Source organism: Toxorhynchites rutilus, chromosome 3, assembly GCF_029784135.1.
Source record: "Toxorhynchites rutilus septentrionalis strain SRP chromosome 3, ASM2978413v1, whole genome shotgun sequence".
NCBI lineage: Eukaryota > Metazoa > Arthropoda > Insecta > Diptera > Culicidae > Toxorhynchites > Toxorhynchites rutilus.
The window spans coordinates 259,896,397-259,914,810 of NC_073746.1; the positions used below are offsets into that span (position 1 = coordinate 259,896,397).

Here is an 18,414-nt window from a genome sequence, read left to right on the forward strand (position 1 = left end):
GTCTTCTCTTAACGTAACGTTTGTATAGAAAGCGATTGTATCCACGATATATTCGACTGGCCTCATTGAATTGACGTTTAAGGATGGGACATCTTTGGCGGCAGAAGAGTTTCCAAAATTTGACGCGCCTTTTGCGTAGTGTTCGAAGACGATCATTAGACCATGCGGGATTACTTGGTGGTCTGCTACGTGGAACAGTCTGTGTTATGCAACTCATAAGAATATGGTTGAAGCTGTTGGTGGCACTATCGACATCAAGGGATTGGAAAACTTCCGACCAATCTACTTGTGATAGTAATTGGTTCAGAGCGTCGTAATCAGCTCGGCGGAAGTCGAGTCTTTCGAAGTCATAAGCTTCTTCATACTGGACAGGCGGTTTGCATTCCACAGAATAAATTAAGGCAGGATGATAGCGATCAATCGGATCTATCGGTTCCCGGGTGACGGATACGGAACCGTTGCTCACGAGCGTGCCATTCGAGAAGATGCGTTCAAGTATACGATTCGAGCAATTGCGAATCAAGTTGCGTTGTCGCAGTGCATGAAATGATATATTATCGAGGAGAACTTGGCTGGCCATATTGATACATGACTGCGACGGATCCACAGAAGCATATTCTCCGTTGTTCGTTTCTAACCAAACCAAGCGTGGTTGATTGAAATCGCCAAGCAGAACCACAGTGATTACACCCGTCTGGGTTCTAAATACCTCAGATACTGCATCAAAATGAAGTTGCACAAAAGAGCTATCCTGACTTTTATCTGGGGGTATGTATAAAGCACCAATCAAAATATCACCTCCTACTACCGATACTTTTACCCATAACTGCTCGATAGTTATGACATTACTATAACGGACAGCTGCAGAGCCATACACCTGCTTCACTGCGATTAACACCCCTCCACCACGTCGACGGATGCTGTTAGTGTCACAGCGATCTACTCGAAACACTCTGTAATTACTGCTGAACAGCTGTGCAGATTGGATGCAATCGTCGAGCCAAGTTTCGGTGAAGACATATATATCATAGTCCAGTTCAGCAGTAGCGAGGAACACCAGGTCAATTTTTGTCCTCAGGCCACGAACGTTCTGATAATAAATCCGAAGCGCAGGAACCAAATCGTTATTCACTGTCAGCACAGGCTGAAAGGCTATTTCATCGACCACAACCGCAGGGGCAGGACGACTTTCAGGATATGGTAAAACGAGGCTACGAGGTGTCAATAAATCCGCATCATCGAAACGATGGTTAGGCCTGGAACGCGGAAGCGAATTAGGGCAGAAATTCTTTCCAGCGCATTCTTCATAGTGTTGATGACGCCAACTTTGAATGACACGAATCTCATGGTCGATAGGTCTCTACCTGTGGGCACTAATTTTACCACTCTCGGGATGTATTGATCGTTGTTCATGTTTAGACAATTTCGAACCAAGTCGCTGATCTCCTGTTCTGTAGTAGCTGGATCAAACGCCGAGAGGTACAACCAAAACAAGTCATCGTTGACTTGGATTGTTTTTATAATTTCGTTGGTACTCTTTTTGGATCCTCTATTGATGGCAGGTGCAGTGCTTAGATTGGGATCGGACTTACCGATAGAGATCCTTCTGCGTTTCGGCGTGTAAGATTTCTTCGCTGCATCACTGAAACTGATTCCAAGCGACCCAATGGGTGTCTTAGGCTGAGAATCAACTTTGGCAGCAAGCGTGTTTACCGCGTCATTAAGCTTGGCCATCTCTACTTTTAGCGAGTCAATAACTTTTGCATCCGTAGATCCGCTAGAGTCGTCGCATCGAGTAGTCATTCTTCTGAAGTGGTCGTTTGAAAAAAGATCGGCACATGCATCGCACATCCAGAGCAGGTTTCTCTTTTGCAGTTTTAAAATGTCAAGTACGGGATAATCGACATTTACACAGACAGTGTGGAAAGACGCGGCACAGTAACCGCGGCAGATGATGCGGTCCGCGTCAGAAGTAACCTTTCTGCAGCGTGGGCAAGTCATAGTTTTGTGCAAATGTGCAGCTACTAACGCCAAGAGTATGTTGCAAAGTCTCACTATACGACGGTGAAAACAGGTTCCAGAAGCGCCTACGGTTATGCTGCACTCAAGACGAATGAGCTTTCAGTGATCCGTGAAGATGCAAACGCTAGAGATGTTGAGCTTAGGAGCGATCGTTGATTTGTTATCCAGCAGATGTCGCTTCAGGACAAAAAATCGGCGTGGAAAGTAGTGCGTCTATTATTTTGTTTCACTAACAAAAGCTCAAAACACTCGCGAAAAATGTAAATGTATAACAACGGTATATCGAATAAATGCACGAACGAATGTTTTTCAGAAGTGGGGCACTTCTGGAGAATATGAACACGGTAACGATGTTAAAAGACGTAAAAAACACAAAAAATTACGATAAATATTGCGATCGGAAAAAGAAACAATTGTTTACACAGGGCAGTGTAAACAATTGTTTGAGAATATTCACTAACGGAGTATCCCAATGTATCACGGGTTCATTAAGCTTCGCTAAAGCTTTCACATGTCGCTAAAAGTCGTCTATCAATGAATGTAACTCTTGTGGTGATTCTCTCTTCACGGACGGAAGATCGTAAATGGCACGGAATAGTTGACGCTTAAGCAGTCGTCGGTTATCATAACGCTTCATAAGAGCATCCCAGGTCGATGCATAATTGTCTGCTTCAATGTCCACACATTCAAAAGGTTTTTGGGCTTCTCCCTCTAAAGATTGTAGCAAGTATTGTAGTTGGAATATTTGCATTTGAATGAACCATTGATTTGAACTTGTCTCGGAACGATAGCCAATGGGAAAAATCACCGTTAAATTTTGGAAGATCAATTTTTGGTAAACGAAGTTGAAAATTCGAGGACATCTGCTGATTTTCATTGAGTGAATTATTCATCATTTGTTGAGTATCAGTACCCGTGCGTTTCGTCAGAAGGAATCCCTTCGCTCTACAATATCGTGATTCGAAGTCTAATCTCTCATCCATGTGAGTATCCAGATTTTCAGGATTGTCTCCTTGCTCTATTTCCGATTGTATTTCCAGGAACTCCCTGTAAACGTGATCCAATGATTCAAGGCGAATAAGTATCTGGCATGTGTCTCGAATTAGCTGACAACTTCCTTTCTATTTTAGACGTCATTGTGTTTCACTGCACTAATGCACTTCACTACCACCACTTTATATGACTGCGAAAAATATAAATCGAAAATGGTACGTAATTCTATAACGAAATCCTTCCCGTCGCGGCGTACCGTTTTTACGCGGTTTAAATAACGAGGAAATGACACAAATCGAACGATAAACTCCTTCCCGTCGCGAAGTGTCACACCTTCCACGAAACGATTGACCGAGATTGATACGTTTTAATTCGTATGAAATCTCCTTCCCGACGCGACGTATCAATCTACGCGATACGCTTACCACTCACCACCACCAGAATAAAATAATCAATTTGATATATATTTTCATATAATATATTCGGATATTCTTGTATTCATTAATTTTCTTAAAATCTTTATTTCAACACACCGTTGCTTCGCCAGAGCAATAGATAATGCAGATTAGGATATTTTTCTATACACCACTGCGCTTTGAGATGTGGGAATCATCCGCATAAAGAGGAACTCAGGATAACCAATTCGTTCGCTCGGATTCAATCAACTGTCAACGCCTCAGCAAACAATAAACGCTGTACTCACCGCAATCAATCTCTTTGGTTGGGGGTTTCCTTCGATCCGGTTCGAAGGACCAAATGATGGGGGGTTACCAGAGGGGATCCGGTTCGAAGGATCAAATGATGGGGGGTTACCAGAGGGGGTCCGGTGACGAAGGATTTTCTTCCGCTTCCTAGAGCGGCCCAAAGGATCGAAAGTGAATTTTCCAGCTTACGATCTCAGCCACGAACTGAGATTAACCGCACCGCAATTCTCGCGCTATTTTCGGACACCTTTTATAAATCGTTGCGAAGATTTCGAACATGCACTAATTCACGATGCTGATTTTATTTATTTCACCTTCAGCGATGTAATTTTCTTCAGACACCTTTTTCGATTTAACAATTTCAAAATTGGTTTAATCACCGTTCACGTTTATACAAATGGATTGGATATAATATTGGATCTGATCTCTTTCTCGGTCGGAATTCAACTGGTCTGTGTGGAGATAAAAGAGGTTTTTTCGCTTCTCTATTGCGTAAACCACTTTTTGCTGATTGGATGGTTGGTTGACCTTTTAAGGCGGCACAAAAGTTTTTGGACACTTCATTTAAATTTCGTTCAACACTTGTCCAAAAAAGTTACTCCTATACTCGCGTCGGTATGTCAGACCGAAAGTGTTAAAGAAGGGGCACATGTCCCCTTTGTACCAACACATGCGATACGCTAAACGATGACGAACGACGAATAACTAAGCTAGAGAGAATCGCAAAGTCGTAGTGTTGATATTTTCTGAGAAATCAACGAATTATTGATTTCTCGGTCTGACAGACCAATGCGCGAGTATAGGAGTGTTAAAATAATCAAAAAACATGATTGTTTCCAAATGATCAACGAAAAATGCCGGTTTTGTAGACATTAGCACATATTTACAGATATTTCAGATTTTTCTCGCATATATTTGAGAAAAAAACATCTGGCATCCCAGAATTTTATTTGTTTCGCTCAGAGAGGCTAGATATTTGTTTTGCTACAGTCAGTACCGTCGTAACTAGAGGCGTGCAATCCATCTCATCATGATGAACAGCTGTTGTATTCGCTGTCGACACCTCAATACATATCGACGATTGTCACCTAGAAATCCCAGTTCATGTGACAATCGTCACGTAGATTTGAGAGCGGTAATACGGTGAGAGTTCATTCAAGTGAGAATTCTCACGGCATACGCCTGGTGGAATCGCGTGATATACGTGACAATTGTCATCTCACCTCACACGTCGCGTAGAATCAGGCCGAATATATCTTCACAAAATTAAATGTCTTCGTAGTGAGTAAAATGGAAATAATAGAATAAAATAAAAATGAATGTATGTAAAGACATTCGGCAACCCTCCTCCCGCATACACGCAGTTGTAAAGTCTCAAAGACAGTTGTCACTACTACATACAAACATATGCAAGAGAGAAGCGGAGAAGTACAAATATCGCCGACGTGAAGTGTTTTCGTTTGCACGCCAGAAGCTCACTCACGGCACGTCAGCCTGGTGTGAACACATCGGTAAGAAAACACACGATTAATCGTAAGTAGTGATGTCTAAATTTTTCATTTATTCGATTATCGATTAATCGTTGGGGCATTTTCCAATATTCGATTCATTCGAATAATTCTCGCGTAACTTTTGAAAACGTCCTAAGTAACAAATGTAAACAAATCGAGTTAATGGATGCACACTATTAGTTATCAATCATGTAATGCATTGAGAAAACAATCGTTCAAGTATCTATCCTTTTCACCTTTTTATCGCCGATACAAAAAATGACCAATGTACAGATTCGAATTTTAAGCACTCGACTGTTACTTCGGACACCACTTTCCTCTGACGCTCGATACATCCGAAGTAACAAAGCAACCAATACAACACGAAATCGCACTTCGGTCATTTTGAGTTTTTGTTATTTTCGGGTGTTGATATCGTTTTTAGTTCAATTCAACGAGTTATAACAATAATGATCTGCTTTTAGCACGAAGTGCAAGTATTTGGATCGTTGTTTAGTAGTTATTTTCAGATTCTCATCGTGCAACGTTATTTGTCCAATGTACAAAGCGGGCAGTCAAAACGTCCAATGTAACATTTTTCGCTCGAAGGCTTGAATTTCTAACTAAAATCACATGACAACAGTTACGATTGGTTTTTCAGAGTTATTATTGACTGCTAGTATTAAAAGTAGTGATAAAGATCGATTCCTTTTGAAACAATTCGCGGAACAATATTCCGATCTTCAACTCCGTTTTTCTCGAGTTGATGTGTATGTTACATAGGACCTTTTCAAAAGTCACGCGAGAATTGTTTTTTAACATTCGATTAATCGAGCGAACATTCATTTCTTGTAATAACCACGTATCACGTTGTCATTCTGTTCGCGTGTTCTATCGGGTTGTCGATGTTAGATGGTTGGATAAAAAAATGTTGGATAAAAAAATTAAATAGCCTAATTCTTAACCTACAAATGTATAACCTTGAGAAAAATTGCTTCTTTCGTTAATCGCGATTTCAGTGGCAATTATTTGATTTATTCATATTTTGATTTTAAATTAGTCGATACAAAATTACTCGATTCTAATTTCCGATATTCGATTATTTGAATTAATCGAACGGTAGGTAGGTAGGTAGGTAGATAATTTCACTCAGTGTACGCGAATCGTGTTTAAATAAAACGATCGATGTGCATAATTTTTCAGCAGTATAACCAAGTAGAATTATATTGGTGTAAAAATTGAAGCTTTAATAAATCGCCAATTATCCTTCTGTCCTATGCAACTCTCATTGAGAAGCTTGCAAAATGGAAGCATTTTTCATGGAAAATACCCAAAGTTTTCTGTTTTTGTGTACACTTTTGCGAGGAATAATGATGTATAGTCTTTTTTATAATAATAGCGTTAAAATATATCGTCGAAAAACACCCCGAAGCATGGTAGAATGCAGACCGGACTACCACATTCGAGTTGTTTCGACACGGTTATTACCATGCAGCAAAGCCGAACTTTAGTTCTCCATTCATGGTTTGGGCTGCGGAAAATGTTTGGTTTTTTTCGCATCCTGACCTTTTACTCGCTGCATGCAACCGAACAGAATTAATATGAATCAGTGGTACACTATACATAGTTCGGGTTTTCTGTGTATCCATAGTTTTTTTTTGTGATACCTGGATATTATTTGTATTCGAATTGTTTCATGTTCGCTGTTCTCGATGTTTTAGAACGTTAAAATTAATTGAGAAAACTTGAAAACTCATCTGATGGTTATTACTTCTAATATCAAATCGTACATGTCATCTTTGAGATTAACTTTTCATTCCAGGTTATATAATGTTACACATTTTTTATATGACTAATGCACATTGCCACTGGTGTTTTGTTCACTAATTTTCCCGCACGGGTGTTTTTTTTTTGCTTGGAGCTACTTGCATTTTTTAGTTTAAAAAAATGTAAGACATGTGAGGCGAATTCGAGGATTGTTATGCGCTGTTCTTATACAACCATTGCATGCCAAACCGGTATTGAGGTTCTCAGATATTTGTGAAAATTGGTAGTTTTATTCGTTATCCCAAAATATTAGACCCGAGTTTTTTTAATTTTTTTTAGATGCAGCAAAGCCCCGTAGTAGGTGAACTGCGGGTAATATGGACAGTGGGGGTAATATGGACAGGTGGTTGATTTGTATAGTTACGTTTTGAATTTTAGATTTCTGTTAATGAGAACACCTTCTACATGTTATTCTATAACATTTAAACTACCCTATACTGATCAAAAGTGGGAAATCATACATGATTCCGCGTGTGGACGTAATTTTAGTGGATTCGATATTAAGCATTTTTAGTGGCTTAATATAAAAATTGAATTCGCTGATGGATATATTTCGGTTGGTGAGTTAACAGAGAAAGGATATTAGGTATGTGCGGAAAAGTAAATTCATCTGTGAGTGCACAATTTAAATTATTAACATAATTGTACTGGTTGGGTAAAACGGAGGTTAACAGTTAGTTAACAGGACAGTTCAAAGTCGATGGTTCGCAAAATCAATTGTTGCACCTTTTCCAAGAATGACTTTTTTTCAAAAAATCATAACTTCTGAACCACTGGACCGATTCAGATGATTGACATATAAAATTGAATGAGTCTAGTCTTCTTAAAAAATCATAGCTCGAAAACAAAAAAAATCACATCTCTGATTCCTGGTTATGTTATGTAAAAAACATCAGCTTTGAGAAAAAAAATATTAAAAAATATAGCGACCTTGGTCCCGAAACTATGTAAACTATGGAAAACAAATACAATCAATAATTACGAAATAATCAAAAACTACGACTTTTCACGAAAATCGAAAATGAAACGTCAATAATGGTGTCACCATTTACATCGATGCTAGGAGTAATACTGGATCCGTAGAGGAAACACATTAGTTTTTATATTCTTCCACAACTGTTTACTACTACCACTAGCATCAAACTATCGTTCATTATAGTTTTGTTCTGCTAATTAAGTCATTGAGAATCATCAGGAAAAATCTATTCCTCAGCTGCATGTAATGTGCTTTATCGAACAGAGATTTACTCCTTTGCCAAGTTCCATTGGGTTGGGGAATAAGTTCATAGCGTTTTTATATTTCTTTTATTTTACAAGGATTTGTTTGCTGTTTGGAAAAGGGTAAGTATTCATTCGATAGAACTCTTTTTTCCGATGAAGCCAACCCAATATATTCAATGACGCTATTTCCTATCGCCTTTTTCTATTACAAAGTCAAATACTCAAATTCATTTTTGTTCTGCGCTTGCATAACTCCACTGGAACACAAAAATCATTGAAAAGCAGATCCTTTTCATTAAATATTTCTATCAGCTTATCAGTATTTTATTAAATGTAAAAGAAATCTCAACAAGCATTCAGAAAACATTGTCCATGTTCACTAAGCTCACAAATTTTACAATCACGTTAGTAGAATTCATCATTAGCATAACTCATAGATAATTCCAGTGAACAGAAGATCAAATCATGATGAGAAACTCCAGACATTGGTACTTGATTAAATGTCTAAACTGGATTGGGGCTATCGGTTAAAAGAAGATCAAGTAATGACCCAGCAAACATTAAATCCTATAACCAGCGTATATGCAGCATCATATATCCCACATTTTTGGCGGTATATGATGCGCCTAGCTGGCATATACATGCAAAAGTGGAGGTGATATACATACATGACAATTGCTTGCGAATTAGTTTGGATGAATACGCGACTTACACATGCATCTAGTGCGACTATTGTCATACATATATACGATTTATTACAGACAAGCCAAAAAAAAATTAATGGCGGAAAATTTGTATACATGACAACATTTATGTTTCCAAAAATAGGAATTATTCAATTGACTTTTAGAGGGAGAGAGTATAAATACTTAAAATGAGTGATGTTAAAAATTTGTTCTGATGGAATTCGAAATCCGGTTGTTTGGGTGATGAGCAACAGCTATTTCGCAAGGGTTTCTGGAATATAATTGTAGAGCGGTTAAAACTCGTGCATATGAAACGAAAAATATGTAATCGGATACGTCATTCCTGGTCGTCTATTGTATTTTAGTGGAAATGTCTTGTAAAATTTTTTTTAGATATGGTCCAGTAAGGTTCAATGCTACGTGTTTAAAGTAATCAAATAACATGAAATAACAAATTTCATTCTAATTTCACCAATTTGAAGCTGCTTCCAGGTTTGCTGATCGAGTAAAAATTAATTTGTCCTCAAATCACCATTTCACCACCAGACGTCGACACTGTACAGACATCGCGGATCTTGCTTGAACCGATGCTTGTTACACCGAATTGTGGTGATAAATCAAAGCGAGTTTTTTTGCATTTACGATTTTAAATGTACACAATGTATCCTTTGATCGACATTATATTGGGTTGGGGAAAAAGAGATGTCGTAACGGGTGTTAAATCAAAAATGAGAATTTTTTCAATACCTTTCAGTAACTCAAATAAAGAGCGTAAAATTTTCTTTCTCCAAGAAAATTGCTCTTTGGGCTCCCTAGAAACAGTAGGCGTGTTTGGTTTTGCTAGTTTGAATTTAGTCAAAGCAAAGATGGCTTCGAATCAGCACGTGCTCCGCGAACGCATTGTACGGTTCTACGAAACGCATTTCCAGCAAGGAAAAAAGTTCACGGTGGCACATTTTAAGGAAGAAAATGTACCTGTCAGTACGGTATATCGTATCCTGGGTTCCCTGAACGTAGAGCGGAAGGTCGGAAGTGGTCGTCCGGTGATTTTTTTTTTTTTTCCAAAATATATTTTTTATTAAGGCACATGTGGCGTTAGCCTGACGGGGCCGGGAGTCCAATATTTTGACAATTTTTGTCTTACAACTATGTTAGTAATATGTAACCGATTACTCGCGGTTGGCTCGAGGTTAGTATTACAAGTGTTCTCATAATTGGTATGTTGCAGTCTTCGATGCTCTATACGTGTGCCCGACACGGGCTACTTCCTATTGGGATGCAGCTGACCATTAATCAGCAACGCTCCCTAGTCTGTACCCCATATCTAGCGTGGTGCGTCTTTCTCGACTCGAGGAATCCAGGATAGAATGGTCACTAGCCGGCGCAATCATCAGTTCGTGTAGAGTTGTCATGAGTCCGGTGATGATAATGACGAAGCAGAGGAAGACATCGTTGAAGAAGCTGTTTGACAACAAGGACGCAACCAGCCTGCGTGACGCCGGTCGGAAATATGGCTGCTCCCACGTATTGATCCATCGGACCCTCAAGATGGAAGGAATCGTCTGCAGGAAGAAGACGAGGTCGCCGGAGTACACGGAGGAGCAGATTGAGGCGGTTAAATCACAGTGTCGGTGGACGACCAAAAAATACCGCGGGACGTCTTTCGTTCTGGACGACGAAAGCTATTTTCCGCTGTCCAAAACGCATATTCCAGGAAATGATAATTACTACTCCAATGACAAGTCATCCACACCGCCTGAAGTGAAATACAAGTTCAAGCACAAGTTTGAAAAAAAGGTTATGTTGTACATCGCCATTTCCGGCCGGGGCATTTCAAAGCCTTGGTTTAAGCCGACCGGTCTGGCAATCAACCAACAAATCTATCGAGAAGAGTGCCTCGATAAAATACTGCTGCCGTTCCTGAACGAGCATCACGCGGATGGGAAGTACGTCTTCTGGCCGGACAAGGCGTCTTCCCGCCAAGAAGACGCTGGCGTATTTTGAGGAGAAAAAGATACCGTTCGTGCCGAAAGATCGTAACCCAAAAAACTTGCCCCAGTGCCGCCCAATAGAGGATTTCTTTGGCTCACTCAGTGCCCTAGTGTATAAAAACAATTGGAGGGCCAAGGACACGAAGCAACTGACTATAAGAATCCGGAATTGTATCCGGAAAATGGACGTAAGTGCCGAACAACGTTCTAGTGAGAGCATTGCGACAAAGTTGCGTCGAACAGCAGACCACGGCCCTTACTCAAACATTCACTGACATTTTTGAAGAAAATACATTATGTTATTAATAGAAAATACTGAAATCGATGAAAAAAAAAATTATGTGATTGAAAAAATTCTCATTTTTTATTTAACACCCGTTATATCGATTTGGCATGAAATTGTTGTAAAATTTAACGTCAATAATGGTGTCACCATTTACATTGATGCTAGGAGTAATACTGGATCCGTAGAGGAAACACATTAGTTTTTATATTCTTCCACAACTGTTTACTACTAGCATCAAACGATCGTTCATTATAGTTTTGTTCCGCTAATTAAGTCATTAAGAATCACTAAGAAAAATCTATTCCTCAGCTGCATGTAATGTGCTTCATCGAACAGGGATTTACTCCTTTGCCAAGTTCCATTGGGTTGGGGAATAAGTTCATAGCGTTTTTATATTTCTTTTATTTTACAAGGATTTGTTTGCTGTTTGGCAAAGGATAAGTATTCATTCGATAGAACTCTTTCTGCTCTACAAAACTATGTTAATTGTATTTTAAAGTTATTTTTCATTAGTTATGAGGCTTACAAATGGAATACCCACAAGGCAAAAATCAACATTTTCTACACCTGCTCTTCTCTGCTTTTCATTCAGGTCAAAAAGCTGTCGAAGCATCCCGGGACATTTGCGACGTGTATGGAGAAGGTCTACAGCACGGGAATGGTTTGCAAAGGTTGTTGGCACGGGCACTTTGGCAAGACTCTAGTTTGATTAGCACATGGAAAAACGACCTAATTTTGTTCAAACGTAAATCACTTTATTCCAATTACCAATTCTTTATTCTTGACTTATGAAGATAGACCGATGTGTAAGCTTTGAAAGTATATCGTGTTCTATACTATTCTGGTTTGTGCATAGAAATATACAAATTCAGTGGTGATAAGGGATACGAAAAACGAACTATCCGATTCTCTTCTCTCATTAGCCGAAGGTTAATGATAAGGAAGAGTACACTAAAAGTAATTGAGAGTGATCGAATGCGATCAATATAGCCTTATATGCTGGATGGTAATTATGTGCTAGGGTTGCGCTAACATATGCCGGCCCCCGTTGAAAGGTGAAGCCTTTCAACCGACATACTGGTAGGTAACTGTTCTTGTCGTCGTAGGGTCGTCTTGGAATCATCCTGAATTGGGTTCTTCTTCTTCTATACAAGGGTCGTTGGCCTTCGTCTAGGACTGGTCCTTGATCAGATGATCCCATCACTAGCCGCTGAGAAGGGTCGTTGACCTTCACCCAGGTCTGGTCCTTCGTCATTGATAATCGCCGTTGATGCAGTTGGGCGCACTCGGGGGTGGTAGGAGTCGCCGTCGGTGAATCCAGGTACATGTTGGAGGACAAAACATTCTTCAGTTTTTTGAAATTGAAATAAAAAATTATACTTACAGGGGCCGGAGGCCCGTAGACCTCCGATCGTTGCGCAGTATCATAATACTGCGATAGTATTTAGTGATCATCGATTTGCCGGTTATTCCCATCGGTCGGCAGGGTTGATTCGTGATTTAGAGGCAGCACACAAACCTTGGAGATGGCCCGGCGAAACTCTCCCTCAGCCGTTTTCACGCTGACTACTCGGATGTTATTGTCCTCCCCCCGGAAGATGTTGGTGATTCTACCGTATCTCCACTTGAGCGGAGGAAGGTTTTCTTCCTTGAGGAGGACCATGGTGCCAACAGCAATATTGTCTCGAGCCTGTGTCCACTTGGTGCGTGGATGAAGCCCCGAAAGATAGTCCGTTGACCACCGTTTCCATACTCGACGGAGAAGCTCCTGGTTTTCCTGCCACCGGTCGAGGCGATTCCGAGGTACCTCGCATAAATTAGGTTCGGGAAAGGAAGTGAGCGGACGGTGAACAAGAAAGTGACCCGGAGTCAATACTTCCAGATCGTTTGGGTCCGCGGTGAGAGGCGTAAGTGGTCTGGAGTTGAGACAAGCTTCGATACGGGACAACAGTGTAACGAACTCGTCTTGTGAAAGGATAGAGTTACCAACTGTCGATCGGAAATGCTTCTTAAAGGATTTTACCGCTGCTTCCCACAGCCCACCAAAGTTGGGACTGCGGGGCGGTATAAATTTGAATTCAATACCGTCGTTTGCACAACGGTTGACAACGGCCGCTTCGTGTTGCTGTGAATAGAATTGGCTTCGCAGCTCTGCCAGTTCTCGAACGGCTCCCTTGAAGTTTCGTGCATTGTCGTAGTGGATGACATGTGGCTTCCCTCTCCGAGCTATGAACCGATGAAGTGCAGCTATGAAAGCGGCTGTTGACAGGTCGTAGACCAGCTCAATGTGTATAGCCTTTGTGACAAGGCAGACGAAAATTGCCACATAACATTTGGTAGGAGGGCTTTTGCGAAGTTTACGGAACTTGAACGGTCCGCACAGATCCACACCGGTGTTCAGGAACGGCAAAGTTGGCGTTACTCTTTCGGCGGGCAAATCTCCCATAATCTGCTCCACAACCGATGGTCTACAACGGAAGCAACTGATGCACGAGTGGACCGTATGCCGTGCCAGGTTACGGATGCGAAGTGGCCAAAACTTCTCCCGGACGCATGCCACAAGCAGTTGTGGTCCGGCATGCATATGTTTCAGATTATAGTGTGACATTATGCTTTCTGTTAGTGGATGTCTTGCAGGGAGGATCATTGGATGTTTCCTATCCTCTGATATTGTCGCGTTCCGCAGTCGGCCACCAACCCGCAATATTCCGTCTTTCAAAATTGGGCAGAGATTCTTCAGAGCAGACTTCGAATTTACATGACCTGCACTAGATACGGTGTCGATTTCGTTGAAGAAGACTTCATACTGTGCCAGCTTCACTAATATTGATAGAGCTTGTTCTAACTCCGATGAACGCAGAAAACCAAATTTTCGATTGGATCGATTTTCCGGTTTGGAGTTGTGAATGAATCGACCAAGCATAGCAGTCAGTCGGACCAAGGAGGAGAATGATGATCGTAGTCTAAATAATTCGTTCGGTTCATGAACTCTGACCGGTAACGATACTGGTCGTTCTTCCAGGGTTTCAACGGGCAGTTCAGGTGGATCGCTTTGGATTATTGGAGGCCAAAACCGAGAGGGTTGTTTTAGCCAGGATGGTCCTGTCCACCAGATCGAAGACTCCTCCAATTGGTTCGCTTCCATACCACGGGAAATTATATCCGCTGGGTTATCCATACCCGAAACGTGAGCCCAGACACCGTTGGTTGTTAGGTGTTGAACTTCCGACACCCGATTCGCCACGAAAGTTTTCCATCTCGACGGAACCGAATTGATCCAGTGGAGCGTAATAGTTGAGTCCGACCAGAAGAACGCTCGAGTGTTTAGTCCGATGGCAGAGTTCACCTTGTGATACAGGTGGCTCAATAGAAGAGCAGCCGATAACTCCAACCTGGGAAGACTGACCTTTTTCTGCTTCTTGGAGTCTCCGAGAGGTGCCACCCTGGATTTCGCAGTCAGCAAACGCACGGAGATGCTCCCATCTTGGGAAACGGTTCGAATATACAGACAGCTACCGTACGCTCGTTCCGATGCATCGCAGAATCCATGGAGTTCCACGATGACTGGTGCATTAGATAGTGCTGCCCATCGAGGTATGGAAATTGACGAGAGTGCGTTTAGACTGTCACGAAATGAGAGCCAATAATGTTGTTGGTTTTCATCGAGAGGATCGTCCCAAGATGCAGATGTCCGCCAAAGAGACTGGACAAATACCTTTGCCAAAACAATCACTGGCCCGATGAGACCAAGGGGGTCGAAAAGTCTGGCTGTATCAGATAATATAGTACGCCTTGTGATGGTGTTCGTTGGTGACCACTTGGGAGTGGAATAGTGCAACAGATCCGTTGAGGGTTCCCATATCAGCCCCAGGGTTTTGATGGTCGAGGGTGACTCCAGCGCTAACATTGCTCGTTGTTCTCGTAGCTCGGGTGGTATGATCGATAGAATGGTGGACGAATTAGACGCCCATTTTCGCAAGTTGAACCCGCCTGATTGAAGCAACTGTCGTAGTTGGTTGCAAAGTTCTTGCCCTTCTTCTACGTCGTCGATCCCAGTCAGCATATCGTCCATATACAAGTCCTTCGATAGGACTTTCGCAGCTAAAGGATAGGCCTCAGCTCCCTGATTTGATAATTCCAGCAGACACCTAGTTGCCAAATACGGTGCTGAGGCGGTGCCGTAGGTGACGGTGGTGAGCTCAAATGTTTTGAGCGGTTCCGAAGAAGAAGAACGCCAGCGGATACGATGCAGCGGGTAATCAACGGGGTGAAGCCGAATCTGCCGATACATTTTCTCGGCATCGGCAATGATTGCGAAACGATGCATCCGAAAGCGAAGAGATATCGCATGTATGTCATCCTGCAGCACAGGGCCAACCATCAACGTCTGATTGAGTGATATTCCACTATCAGTGCGACACGATGCATCGAACACTACCCGCAGTTTTGTGGATGTGCTGTCAGCCTTTTCTACGCCATGATGGGGGAGATAATAAACCGGAGCAGCGTTGTCTGTGTCATCAATTTCTCGCATATGTTTGAGCTGCAGATATTCCGTAATAAACGCTGCGTACTCCTTGAATTTGGGATTTGCATCAAGACGGCGTTCAAGGGCGATGAACCTACGTGTGGCTATTTCCTTCGAGCTTCCCAGTTGAGAAACCACGTCGCTATGTTTAGGAAGAGTGACTACAAACCTACCAGATTCGTCACGAAAGGTGTAGTAAAATGTTCTTCGCAGAAGGTTTCTTCCGGGGAACGTGTGCTGGGTGACCAGCAGGACTCTAACTCCCAGAAACGGGAGATTTGGTCCTCATGTGGTTCAGTGCTGCACACGTGAGCCACCTTGGGTTGATTACGAGATTGACGAAGTCCTATTCTTCCCGATGCTACCCATCCAAAAACGGTGTTTTGTAGAATCGGTTTCTCCGGTCCCAATTTGATTATTCCTTCCAAGAGAAGTTCGAAATAAAGCTCCATGCCTAAAAGGAGATCTATTGGTCCCGGTTGGTGGAAGATAGGATCGGCCAGTGTGATTCCGGACGGGACATTCCAGCAAGAAGAATCGATAGTGTTGACCGGAAGTTCACGCGTTATCTTCTTCAGTATATGACAGGGTTCTTCGACAGTATATTCGGTGCAGTGTGACCCTATCCGAACATTCGCAGCGTGATGCGATACGACGAGAGTGTTACCAACGCCTCCAATTTCTTGACGAGTGGGAAAACGACGTAGCTTCAGCTTCTGAACCATATTCTCGGTGATAAGACAAAGCTGCGATGCAGGATCCAACAGCGCTCTTGCCCATTGGGCGTCTCCATTAGGACCAAAAACTTTGACTATCGCTGTTTGCAGCAGCACAGTAGCCGGAACATTTCGACTGTTGGCAACGAGAGTAGTGGAAACGAGGCTAGTTGGTTGGGTTGAGGTTGAGGGCGCTGGGTTTCAAACGATGAATTGTACCGAGATTGCGAGGAAGACTGATCGGAGGAATTTGTATGGTTCGAAGGTTGTAAAGTCGAACCAGGAACAAGAGGTGCATTGGATTTCTGTTGCACAGACGAGCGATCGCTAGGAGGATGGTGCAGCATAGTATGGTGCTTTTGGTTGCATACTCTGCATCCGCCGGACGTACAGACCTTCGCAAGGTGCGAGGACGATAAACAATTTATGCAGAGGAACTTCTTCTTCACTTGTTCGTAACGTTGAGAGACAGCCATTTTCAGGAACACGTCGCATTTGAATGGTGAGTGTGGAGTCTTCGAACAGAACGGACAGGAACCAGTTGTCGAATTAGTGATAGTGTGGACTGTATTAACTTTCGAGAATTTCGACGGCCGATAGGATTCCGATTTGTGCGAATCAGATAAGCGAGACTTCGAAGGTGTCAATGACTGTAGAACCATTAAATGCGTGCGTAGAAAATCGATGAGATCCCGATACTTTGGAACCTCAGTGGACTTGTGGTGAGCTTCCCAGTGCAGCAAGGTAGATGAATCAAGTCTACTGCAGACCATGTGGGATAGAAGCACACTCCAACCATCTGTTTCGATGCCCACTTTGTTGATTAGGCATAGGTTGCGCTCGAAATCGTCGATCAAGCGCATAAGGGACTCGTAGCATTCCCTCTTCATTGGTTCGATTGCGAAAAGCGAATCGATGTATGATTTTACTACTAACTTTTTGTTGTTGAAACGCTTCTCCAACAACTGCCACGCAACGGCATAATTTGCGTCGGTAAGCTCGATCGCTTCAATAACCTTTCGTGCATCCTTGGTTAACGATGCAACAAGGTAAGATAATTTGTCTATTTGCGATAACTGCGCATTAGAATCAATTAGAGATTGATAAGTATCTCTGAATGTGATCCATTCCGAAATGGATCCATCGAACGTTGGAAGTTTTACTTCAGGGATTTTAATTCGTGTCTGTGGTGGATTTGGCGCATTAACTACTGCTACGGCTTGGGAAACGTGCTGTGAGCCTGCATTAAGCTCACGAATTTTCGTGGTTAGGAACCCGTATGCACGAACATAATCGAGCTCAAAGTTCTGCCGAATGAGTCGATTACTACTCTCCGTTTCTTCATCAGTTGCGTCCTCTTTTGTGTCATCGAACAGAAGTTCCAGTTGTAGTCGGTTCGATTGGAATTCCCTGTAGACCGTCTCAATTCGTTGCTTCCATCCCTCCAATTGGTTTTTATCCCTATCTGCATCAAACCGATCCATAAATTGCTTCAAATTGGCCATCGTATCTAAATGAAATCGTTCTTGTCGACTGAGCTGTCTCAAATTTGACGCCATTCTTCAACCGCCGAACAATAAATTGTACAACAATACGACTCAGGTGACCAACCTGAACAACCAGAGCACACTATGCAACCTCAACTAGCAAGGGATGAAAGCAAGCGAATACAAATTCGACCAAATGCTCCACGAGAAATTATCACATTAGCAGTCAGTAATAAATTAATCTACGTGAATCCCTTTATTAATCATCAAAAGCTCGTCATCACTCGACCGTTCCACTCGCATGCGGTACTTACAAAAGGAGGATCAACGATGGCGTCAGTTCATCGTCCTTCTATTGTCCAGCGGTACACAAAAGACCCAAGCCAAGCCAAGATGCGCTGCAATGGCCGTCTGGCTTGCTGGTTTCCGCGTAGATCGGCAACTCTCAATAACTTCCGAGATC

General features: G+C 42.2%; 2 protein-coding genes across 2 annotated transcripts; both read right to left on the reverse strand.

Annotated features, from left to right (window-relative positions):
- Positions 1–12,664: 12,664 nt before the first annotated feature.
- On the reverse strand, positions 12,665–16,473 carry LOC129774165 (uncharacterized). The gene is made up of 2 exons (XM_055777862.1): positions 15,922–16,473; positions 12,665–15,796 (listed from the first exon to the last, which is right to left on the reverse strand). The coding sequence occupies exons 1-2, from the start codon at positions 16,471–16,473 to the stop codon at positions 12,665–12,667; spliced, it is 3,684 nt and encodes a 1,227-aa protein (XP_055633837.1).
- An 86-nt stretch (positions 16,474–16,559) lies between these two features.
- On the reverse strand, positions 16,560–17,969 carry LOC129774166 (uncharacterized). Its single transcript, XM_055777863.1, has one exon. It carries the CDS (start codon positions 17,967–17,969, stop codon positions 16,560–16,562), a length of 1,410 nt encoding a protein of 469 aa, XP_055633838.1.
- Positions 17,970–18,414: the final 445 nt, after the last annotated feature.